We start from the raw sequence: 12,138 nt of genomic DNA on the forward strand, positions 1-12,138 counted from the left end.
CACGCTTACTTTTAAGAAAAATAGACCTAAAAGACATGAACAAATAATTGAAGTCATGGATGCTAAATTTAAAAAATATTTTAATGAAATTCTACTTTTATACTCCTTCAGTACAGTAATGGACCATATGTTTAAGTTACAAGGTTTAGAAGTTTTGTTAAAAGAGTACAATAACAACCTCAGTAATGATCATGAAGATTCAGGGAATAATATAAATAAAATTAAATCATTATTAAGGTCGCTATATATATATATATATATATATATATATATATATATATATATATATATATATATATATATGAGGTGGAACATGGACAAACAAGACTCAGTTCTTCTACGAGCTCGGGGCCTAAAATTATCCAATTTCTACTTTAATAAGCATAAAAAGAGCAAAACCTAGTAGTGTTGGTGAAGCATCTTGTAATGAGTTATCATTCTATTTGAAAAATGAACATTATATCAATCCCGAAGAATGAGAAACTTTTGAAATTTTCCGCGGTGGAAAGCATATGAGAAAATATATTGACGCAGAGGTGCACCTGCATCACATATCCAGTGCTATCCGTCATGGCCCGTGATCTACTAATCCCCCGGTGTCTACAGTAGTATCGGAGTCCGCTTTTAGTGCATGTAACATGGTTTTAGAAGACAAAAGAACCAAAATGTCATAAAAAACATTGGAGGTATGTGTTTGCTTGAAGGACTGGCTTGATGCAGATGCTAGGATACAAGGACTGGATGGCTCAAGCTCATCATCTGAAGATTGATGAAAACTTTTATTTTAGAAGTTGTATTTATTTTTTCTCTTTTCTTTCCTTTAATGTTGGTTGGTTAGAGGCAATGTTCTATGTCCTGCTCAACACCTATTTTTTTGTTATAATATTTGATATTAATAAAATTTAAAGGTGCGTCCGGGTTCCTGGATAAATATTCCGGGCACAATCGATATTTGTTTCTAAATTACTATTGTAAAGTAATTGTAAATGAAATTAACAAAAGAGGGACTACGAAAATTGTAAACAAAAATTGACAAAAAGGTGACCAAGAAAATTGTTCACAAAATTTGAAAAAAAAAGAGTATTTTTTTTTAAACAGAACATTTCTCGGAATTCCGTGGGGATCCCACTGAGTTCTGAGAAATGTTTTGTTTCAAATTTTTTTTTTCTTGAAACTCCGTAGACCCCATGGAGTTCTCAGAAAAGTTTTAATTCAAAATAAAAAAATTACACGGGCTGGCACGGCACTAGCCTCGAGGACGGGCCTATCCGGGCCTCATTTGGTTGTGCCAGTCACGTTTGCTAGATATGGGACAACAAGTGCTCATATAAAATCTCCCGGCACGGCACGTTTGCCGCCTTGAGGCGTGAATATCATTTCCCAAATCTGGGACTACAAGGGCTCATATAAAATCTCGACTGACCGTGTATAAAGTTAAAAACACAAGAGAAGGGTACTACCGTAATTCCATCAAATTCTGGGACTATATACGTATGTTCTGCCCCCTTCCTGGCTCTTTTCTTGTGCAAGGGTTTTTCCTCTCTCTCTTAAACTCGATCTTCCCTTCTTCTCTGCTCTATTTTCCTCATCTCTTTTCTTCCAATCAGATTACCATGGGAGACAGTCAGTATTCTTTCTCTCTCACTACTTTCAGGTAACAATAAAATATCCCTCGTATTTTCTAACCCACTTTCCATTTTCAGATCTTCTAACTTTTTTTCTTTTCCTATCTCCTCAGTCCTTCAGGAAAACTTGTTCAGATCGAGCACGCTCTAATGGCCGTTGGATCAGGTCAAACTTCTCTAGGCATTAAAGGTGATCTCCTCTTTCCTCTTCATATATTCTCTTTTATTCTTCTTATTGTTATGTTTTTCATTCTCTTTTTTAGACCTAACTTTATTATTTGTTTCTCCATCTAATTATCTCTTTTTAGGGAAATGATATTAGCACAACCATTTTTAATAATTGCACAAACTTAGCTCGTCTTTACTTTTTTAATTGGATTATGGGAGCTTTTGGGTACTGTAATAGCCTCTGACAGCTCTTTAAATAATAAAAAGACAAGATAAGTTAGTGCAATTATCAAAACAGGGTTGTGCTGATATCATCCCCCATATATGCTTATTTTGGATTTGATCTGCTTTTACACCTTAATGGGTCTCTGGAATCTGCTCTAATTTTGGTTCCAATCGTCTTGTTAACCAAAACCCATCAAAATGTTATATTAATTTAGTTCTAATCTTCTCTACTTCTATTTAGTAATGTCATAATTGTTTTTTTGTTCAAATGAAACTGTTGTGTGTTAATTTCTGAAAGCTGTTTTGTGATGGCTGCAGCTGCTAATGGTGTTGTGATTGCGACTGAGAAGAAACTACCATCCATTTTAGTCGATGAGACTTCGGTAAGTTCATGATTTCTTCTTCTTCTAGATCTTCAAACTTAATGTTGTCATTCGCAATACTGTACAACTTAAAGTTCCACATTGCTACAACTAAGCTTTATCATTCAATCGGTTGTTCCATCAATTTGTTCAGTCCGATATTTTTGGGTAGCATGTGCAAACAATCCCAATTGTCTATTGGTCTGTCTGAGCTAATAGCTATGATTTAGCTGGCACTTGGAATTTATTTCTGACACTCGTATCCACATGCGTCGACATTCCTTTCGACAATTTTAAATGTATAGCTAGAAGTGTAACTTGTAACTAACTTATATGTATGTTCGTGTATGAGTGTGCCACTATTTCTAAATTTTTAGGCATTGTCATGTCAGATACCTCGTATCCGTGTTGAAACTCGGCCACACAAATCTGTGTCCACAAATCATGATTATATGTACTTCTATTTTAGCTGTGTCCCCGTTTTTAAATTTTGGGAGTTTGTGGACACTCCATGTCCGTGTCCACAAATCATAGGCTAATAGATTTTTTTAAGTTCTCTATGTCTGCTATTACTATTCACCGAAAGGAAAAAGAAGAAAGATCATCTAATATTGTATCAGGCTATCTTTCTCTTTATTAATGCTTTTGTTCGTGGAGAATTGCTTTTATTTTGTCGATTGGACATCTTTATTTGCTTTTCCAAGTTTTGCATTCCTTGGAATTTCTTGCACCAAAGTACCTTCATCTGAAACTCACCATCATCTTCTTGGAAACCATGGTGTCATAGCTTTTCTTCTACTGTACTTGTTGTTGGGAATTGTATGTGACGTTGGATGTTGTTTAATTGCAGGTACAAAAGATTCAGCTTTTGACGACAAATATTGGAGTTGTATACAGGTTGTTTTCACCGTTATTTGTTTCTATTTAGGGCACGCTTGGCTACCAGTAATTTGTTTTGATGATAAATCGATAGTCTCCCGATATTTAGCTGCATCTCATCCCTGGAAATGCCCCATTCCGGGATTTTGGTTTTGATTTTTAGCAACTTTACCCTAATCTCCACTTGGAGACTACCGATTTATCATGAAAACAAATTCCTGGTGGCCAGACACGGCCTTAGGATCTTAACCTTACATTATTGATGCTAAATTTCACTTCTATCTATGACGAGTTCTGATTTACTTCCAAATTGAGCTACACATGCAGAATTATATTGCATGTCTTCCTGTAGTATTTTTGCCGATGACATTAAGTGTGCTTTAACTTTCCGAATGATGAATGTAGGACATTGTGGGTGATTCATATAATATTTATCGTTAGGTTTTGATTATTATCATTTGATTAGTAGCAGAATCTGTTAGGAATCAAAAGGACAAAACTTATGATAATACAGCTGCAGACATCACCATAACTGAGACAGGATTATATAACTATGTGATTGGTTGCCAATTGGTACACACAACCTAAAATTACATTCTTTTTTGCATTTTCTGCCTCTTTCATTAGTCCTTGTGAGTTTAATGGAATGAAACCTAAAATTACATTCTCTTCGGTATGTGTTACATAATTATATTTATATGAATTGCATGTGAAATGACCTTTTTTTTTTGAAAATAGTGAAATGACCGTTATGTATTATGTATAACTATTTATATGAATAACGTGTGAAATGCAATTCACATATAACTATTTATATGTACAAGTAGGTGTTCAATGCTGTTAAACCATTATGGATAGCTGTCTTGCTTATTTATTAGTTTCCAAGTGTGTTTTTGTGATTATTTTAGCATTTCCTGAAGTTTCATCTTAAAATTCTATCATTTGCATATATTTCCATATGGTTTCGTGGTTTTACATGATTTCCACCAAAATTCTCAACCGAAACCAAAACGATTCCATTTCTGTGGTAACTGAAACTGAAATTTAAAACCTTGTTAGTAACCAATTGGTACAAGCGACCTAAAACTACATTCTCTTTTGCATTATCTGTCTCATTCATTAGTTCTTGTGTCTTTTAGTTCGTTTGTACCAATTGGTTACTAACAAGGTTTTAAAATTCAGATCTTGCAATGTAAAAATTGCAACTGATGATACAACATGTGTCAGACAATACACATTCTTCTTCGATTTGGCTCATTAAAAAAACCAATAGATATTGGGGCAATGTATTGGATGATGCTTAAATGTAGAAAGTGATGCCTGTTGGACTTGGAGTGTTATGTATCTACTTGGTTGCTTATTCTGGACACGAAGTCTTACTAATTAAGTTCAATGAATTTCAAGTTCAGAAAGATTTATTTAGTCAATAGATCCTGTGAACTCACTTTTTTGTTTATGAAGCCACATCTCTTATTGTTTTACACACACACGCTCGTTCACGCGCATGTAATCTCCAAGTTTTTTTTGTTGTTGTTGTTGTTGTTGTTTCTCTGCTTGCTTTCTGTTTCAGGCTCATCACTGAGAGATAATGTTCTTATCTGCTTGTTATGGTGCAGTGGGATGGGTCCTGATGCTCGAGTTTTGGTTCGGAAAAGTAGGAAGCAGGCACAACAGTATTACAGACTATACAAGGTATTGTTTTGACTTCCTATTCTTTTCCTCATCCTACGCATTAGTAATAGTTCTCTACCTTCAATTGTTCTGTGTCTTGATGTTTGTTTTTTCTATTCTAGCGGATAAGTTGTAGATTTAGAGGTTTTTGGTGCAAGATCTTTGAATATCATTTGGAATAGCTTAATTTCATGGGATCCGTCACTTCTGCATTTTTGTATCTTTGACAATGTCTCTCTACTATTCTTATAGGTAAATTAAATAGTACTTATTTTTCTCCATTCCCCTTTTTTTCTTGTTGCGGGGCTTTCTGCATCTGGTTAAATGTTTTCTGCTTCATTATGGACGCGAAGGTCTTTTCGGACTTGCGTCATTGCTCTTAATTCACAGCTACATCTCTAACTTTCAACATTGAGTTCTCTCCAAGGGTATCGTCTATGGACCCATACATACTAGTATGTCTCTCAGTATCATCATATTACCGTATGGACTTATCAGTGTTTTGGGTTTTTTATGGTCTTCGTATCTGACATCTCTACATGACACTTGTGTTCGATTTTAATTTATATAGGCCACATGTTATGTGAGTCGATTTTGAAGGAATGTCTGAAGAAATCTTTCAAATTTCAATTCTTTCATCAAGTTCTATTGATGGAAAAAAGACATTGGTGCTCCCGCGACACCAATGAGATCAGCATAGAAGTTATGCATTGTGTCGGAATTTGAGTTCCATTGATGGAAGAAAACATTGGGTGCTGTCAGAATCAATGGGGTCAGCATAGAAATTGTACCTTTTGGAACCATGTTTTGCAGGCGTTCAAGTTAGACTTCCTTGGTGTCTAGCTTTGTTGTTCTTTATTCTTGTTTAGGTTTTCATTGATCTATATATGTAGTGATACATTGTTAAGCTTGCAGAGGCATAATTTCTCTTGTTTTTTCTTCCCTGTTTAGCTAGTAATGATCAAGTTCGATCCTTCAACTCAATACGTTTTGTTGCTACCAGTTGCTAAATCTTGCATAGAGGACATTTTAATTTACATCTCTATTTCATGTTTATAGGAGCCAATTCCTGTTACGCAACTTGTAAGGGAAACAGCGGCTGTTATGCAGGAGTTCACTCAGTCTGGGTAATAATCTCTGTCGTGGAATTTATTATTATTTCTTGTGAACACATGTGATTCTTAAAGGCGGCCTAGTGCACGAGGCTCCTGCCATTGCGGGGTCTGGGGGAGGGCTAGATGTACGCAGCCTTACCCCTGCTTTGCAGAGAGGCTGTCTCCGTGACTCGAACCCATGACCACCAGGTCACAATGGAGCAACCTTACCGTTGCGCCAAGGCTCGAACCTGTGACCACATGTGATTTTTAAATAAAGCAGAAAATGCTTAGCCATCATGGGAGGTCAAAAGTTTGCATCCTTTCTTAAAGAAGAATATAGTCTAAAATGCTCTAAGCTGTTTGTTTGGGTTCTTTCTCATCGTTGTACCAAAGTCCTTTGGAGAGTCTTGGGTGTATTTAGCAAATTTTCTAGTTTTCTGAGAACGCCAAAATTTCTATTTTTTAATCCCATTATTAAAGCTTAAACTCCATCCGTTTAGTGCCTTTGGTATTAACCTTGTTGCTAGCTCCTCTTCCTGTGCGGTATTTGGCTTTGGTTTTTCAATTGTGACGACCGTTTCCTATTGATTACTTCCTAATCCGACTAACACAAAAATCAGGCAACAGGATAATTTTTAAACTCAAAAGCTGAGCAATTATTCAGCTATTTCTAGTCGACTCATACTCCAGTCTTCATTGAGTCTGAGTTGGGTTTCAACTTCTTAAACTTTGTTTTGTTTGTGTCCTAAGTGTCTTTCCTCTTTGCCTCTTGTGGAGCCCCATGATACTCAGATACTTCTAGAGGCCCAACATAGTATGCCCGGCACCACACGATGCCTGGATACTTCACGGATACTTATAGGGGCCAAATGGTTGTCTTGGTAATTCTTTCAAACAGTGTGTGCTCTGTCCTTGTCAATTGCATTGTTTTTCATGATAATTTAAATTATAATTTGAGAATTTCTCTCTGGCAGAGGTGTAAGGCCTTTTGGAGTTTCCCTGCTGGTTGCTGGATATGATGACAATGGTCCACAGTTGTATCAGGTAATTCCTGTTTTAGAATTGACATTATTTCTCTTTGTGGTTTTCCTTATTGAGTATAAGCAATTCCTGAGTGGTTTTTTTTATGAATAATAATTCCAGGTGGATCCTTCAGGATCATATTTCTCCTGGAAAGCTTCGGCAATGGGGAAAAACGTTTCTAATGCAAAGACATTTCTCGAGAAGAGGTATTTAAAGTTGTTGCGGGTGCCAACATTTTATTTGCACTTTATGAAACAGTTGTTTTCTTACTTCCAAGTTTCTACATGCATCAATATAGTTTTTAAATTGTCTTAAAGAGTTACTAGTAGACTGAAAGATTTAGAAAGAAATTTCTCTAGGCATGGACCGAAAAAGAGGAACTTCCTATGTTATATCTGGTGATCCGGTTTGGTAGAAATATGATGTGCTTTCAAAATAAATTTCTCTAGGCATGGACCGAAAAAGAGGAACTTCCTATGTTGTATCTGGTGATCCGGTTTGGTAGAATTATGATGTGCTTTCAAATAACACCATAACTAGTGCTGCATTAGTATCTTTTCTGTTTAAAAACACATGGCTTGACAGTTGAAATTTCACAATTGCCCGATGCGAACAAAATTGTGAACACTCTTTTTTTTTCCTGGGTTCAACTGTTGCTTGGACTTTGGACATTGACACATTGGAGCAGTTTTTTTTTAACAAGTGTTTCAGATAAATCTTTCCAGAGATCACATGTTAAACAGATCACACAGTTCCACTGTAAAGAACATTTTCATCGAGTCGTGCCTCAAATTGTGGTAAGCCATTGAATTATGAGGCATGGTAATCATATGAAATAGCAAGGGATATGTAAGAGTGGTCTGAGTACTTGAGTGAGAACTGTTTAGGCCCTGTTCGTTTGAGATTGTGGCAACCAATTGAGACCCCCCAATCCGATTATTGGACTCAAAATTAATGTAATTTTGAGTCCAATAATTGGATCGGGGGCCTCAATTGGTTGTCATAATCCCAGACGAACAGGGCCTTAGTGAGGGATCAATATGGCATGTTTAAATTCTCATCCTAACTGCACATTTTCAGTTGAAAGGTGCCTCTCACGTGGGGATTGTCTAATTCAATTTTTAGAAGGCTGGGTCAATGTTTAGAAATACTTCAACTTGATATCATCTTTAATTACAAGACTGTCACTAGTGAATTATTACACCATAATGTACTTTTGTTTGGTATCATCTTTAATTACAAGACTGCCATTAGTGAATTAATACACCATAACTTACTTTTGTAATCGATTTTCAAATGATTGTGACCCTAGCAATCCTCTTGTACCTCGGACCAGATAAAGAAACCTTATGGAGAAAGGTCAATACAGGGATATATGGTGAGTGTTGGGGTTTTGGGAATGTAGGAAGTTAGGTATAGGTCGAGGCTTGGGAGCTTGGTGGTCTATTTGTCAGGTCAGGGAGGAGTACATTCATTGGATTATGTTTAGGGTGGGGGTGGTGAGGACCATGATATTGGGATACCTAGGTACTTGAACTGGATATGAGAAAGAGATACAACCCCATCATAAAGAGGTTTTTATTTGACTATTTACTTCATCAAACTAGAAAAATGTGTCACTATCATCTATCTACAATTCCAAGACAATTGCTATAACATGGTAACCTTTTATGATTTTATAATTTGTGAGATATATTCACATCTAATAAATGTATTATTATTATTATTATCATCATCATCATCATTATTATTATTATTATATTGCTTGTAACTGAACTTTCCAATCTAAAAAAATATTACTTGTAAGTTGTAACTGTGTCCTTTATTTTACAAGACTATTTTATCGTACCAGCGTCCTCATTTCTGTATCTGTATCTGTGGGAAGTTGATTGGTTAGGGCAATCACCTTTTTGTCACATTTATCCAAAACTTCATTGGATAGTTAGAGACAAGGTTGTGAGATTAATGCGTGCTATCATTCAATTAAAGAAGAACTAATTAGTGCCGTGAGAATGGTTGGGGAGTGTGATTTGGTGGTGGGTTTTATATAGGAACCTTGTGGATGCGGAGTTTGATGCTAATTGCAACCTACATTTTAGTTGGCGAATCTTTTTTTAGTTGGCGGATCTTTGTGTCACAGATTGAGGCGGATAAAAGAACTTGCTCGGCAGATAATTGGTATTGGGTAAAGAAAGCTTCAGTTCCATATAGAGTTAAATGTTTTGTTTGAATGACAGTGCTGGGAAAGATCAAAACATGACAGGTTCAAGATTAAGATAAGGCTAGCTAATAGAGATGGAGGAAGAATTAATGACCGCATCTTTATTCATTGCAAGTTAGCTTAATAGAATATTGAGTGTTGTGCATAAGTGGAGTTGGTTTTGACTTTTGCGGGTTTTCCCTATATCTTGAGGCCATGTTTGGTTGCAGGTATTTACCTCGTAGATTAGTGGTCTAAGTAGCCGACCCCAAACTAGTTTGGGACAAAGGCTTTGTTGTGTTGAGTTGAGAATTAGTGGTCTAAGAGTCAACAGGGAGGAGACAATCATTGGATTTTCCTGGAACTTACCTTGAAGAATAGTGGTAAGTAGGGTTTGGTTGTCAAACTTGTAGTGGTGGGGGGTATCATTATATATATATATATATATATATATATATATATATATATAGAGAGAGAGAGAGAGAGAGAGAGAGAGAGAGAGAGAGAGAGAGAGAGAGAGAGAGAGGCATCATTCCCAAGAAATCCAGGCAAAATTCCAATTTTTTTTTGTGGAATTTGGCTTGGAGTTTATAGGGAGGGGCCAAGGGTGACACATCAGCAGACATGCAATGATTAACCGTGAGACATCCCTCTGCTAGTCTTCAGGGATTTCACTGCTAGATTGCCAACAGAAAAAAGAGTTTTTCTGATGTGGCACCCAAATGCCAAGCAAAACTCCTAAGCCATCCTGACTTCTGTGCAACCGAACACACCGTTAGGGACCTTCTTGATAGTGGAGATTTCGGCATCTTGGGAATGAAGATAATAACAGTACATGAAAGATGATACAGTGCCCTGCACAAGCCTACCAAAACAGCTGATGCCATGTGCAGGTTCCCTCTTTATGGTGCCGATCAGGGGTATTGGTAGTATGCCTCCATACGCTGTTCTGGATTAATGAGACAAACCCATTTATTTTCTTACATTATTTGTGATGATGGTGATGATTCCTGGTGTCTCTTGCTTCCTGATTTTTTTTGAGAAATCCCAGTTATCCTTTCATGTGTTCAAATCTGGTATTCATGTGGATGATTTTCCCATGCGGCCAAAAAGAAAATTGCCCATGATGGCATCTGTTTGCCCATTTTTTTACTTTGTATGTTGTAATTTACTTAATGATATTTGTTTGTCACGTTCATTTTTTTGTCACGTTCATGTTCTCATTCTTCTTTTGGCTAAGCAGAAGGATGTTAATAAGTTCCCTTACCTCTGTAGGTACACTGACGATATGGAGCTTGATGATGCTGTCCACACTGCTATTTTGACCCTAAAAGAGGGGTATATAACTCTTTTCTTTCTGGGAGTTATTTGCACACTAACCATATCTATTTGAATATTTATTTGATTACTTCTTTTGCATGTATTTAGGTTTGAAGGCCAAATTTCAGGCAAAAACATTGAGATTGGAATAATCGGTGCTGATCGTACTTTCAGGCAAGTTTTCTTTTTGCTCTTTTAATATAGTTGTGAGTATGGAAGCCCCCTCTTAACACATTAACTGTGGATTTCAACCTGTATTTGTGTGCTGTAATATCTCAATTTGCATTCTAATTCACGTTTGGTTGCAGAGTACTGAGCCCGGCTGAAATCGAAGACTACCTGGCTGAAGTGGAGTAGGTGGGTTTCTTAACATGCTCCTACTCGGATGTTATCTTGTTATCACTTCTGTTGTTGCTTTTTCTAAGTTTAAACTAAGAAATTTCAAATCATGGATTCAATTTTCCAATGCTTATCAATAGCTTTACTGCCTCATCATGGTAACACATATTGGCTACTACTTGAGAGCAGCAGCTGATATTGGATAGGTTTGTGTTCATCATCAAAATTGCTAAGGGCCAATATATAACTCTCATTGTAAGGGGCACCTATCACTGCAGATTGTCTACTCTTTTAAGAGTAAAAAATCACTTCTGATTTTCTCTTCACTGGCAATGCTGATTGATTTCTGTTTTAGGCCATGTTTGGCAGCCATGAAAGTTTTTTCCATGGAATATTAGTTTATCAAGCGGTGGGAGAGGAGCAAGGAGGGTAGGAGAGTGGGGGAGGGAGAGAATTGAAAGTACACTAGGAGAGGATGATAAGTATTGAAAATCAGGCAAAAGAAAGTCTACTAAAAAAAAGTCTTGTTTTGCTTATTTTTGAGCCCCATTTGAACCATCTCCTCACTCATGCCCTCTCAATTCTCCCCCTCTCCTACTCTCCCACTCTCCCTACCCATATCTCAACGCATGGGAAGCTAATATTCCATGAAAAAAGCCAATTCGTGATTGCCAAACACAGCTTTCTTCCCAACCACTATCCTTTCGTACCATATGAAGGTTCCGTATCAGTCTAAAATAAAACTATGCAGAAAGTCACTTTTACAACCCATGGTAAAGGTTATATTTTTGGTCTTAGGGTGGGCATGTGCGTGAAGTCAAGACCATTGATCTCTAGTGTGGAATGCTAGCAATGGACCAATGGTAAAGGGTATATTTTCCATCTATAATCATGTGGAATGCTAGCAACCTTTATGTCTAATCAGGGGTGCAACTTGGGTCGGTTCGGGTTGAGCTTTTGCTAAAAAATCAATTGTAATCAACTTGAATTTTGGCTAAAAATTGAATTGGGGTCAATCCGAACCCGGCCTGTAAAAGCTCAACATGAATTCCCCAAAGTCAACCTACATGAGGGGCTTATGCTCACCATTTTTTCACTGAGATTTGTCTTGCAATCTTTATGTTATGTTCTTTTCAAGGACTTGCCATGTTTGGCAGCCTTGAAAATTTATTTCACGGAATATTAGCTTCCCAAGCTATCAGATATGGGTCTAATTTGGGTAGTCACAG

At 36.8% G+C, this 12,138-nt stretch overlaps 1 protein-coding gene across 1 annotated transcript; it reads left to right on the top strand.

The window, feature by feature from the left end:
- Window positions 1-1,494: 1,494 nt before the first annotated feature.
- On the top strand, window positions 1,495-11,181 carry LOC143863766 (proteasome subunit alpha type-2). The gene is made up of 11 exons (XM_077374523.1): window positions 1,495-1,654; window positions 1,739-1,815; window positions 2,337-2,401; window positions 3,231-3,277; window positions 4,876-4,951; window positions 5,990-6,057; window positions 7,002-7,071; window positions 7,171-7,256; window positions 10,526-10,588; window positions 10,679-10,744; window positions 10,879-11,181. Exons 1-11 carry the CDS (start codon window positions 1,614-1,616, stop codon window positions 10,925-10,927), a joined length of 708 nt encoding a protein of 235 aa, XP_077230638.1. The 5' UTR covers window positions 1,495-1,613; the 3' UTR covers window positions 10,928-11,181.
- The last annotated feature ends 957 nt before the right edge of the window (window positions 11,182-12,138 follow it).

Source organism: Tasmannia lanceolata, unplaced genomic scaffold, assembly GCF_043159265.1.
Source record: "Tasmannia lanceolata isolate RefF3 unplaced genomic scaffold, GAP_Taslan_0.1 ptg000044l, whole genome shotgun sequence".
Taxonomy (NCBI): domain Eukaryota; kingdom Viridiplantae; phylum Streptophyta; class Magnoliopsida; order Canellales; family Winteraceae; genus Tasmannia; species Tasmannia lanceolata.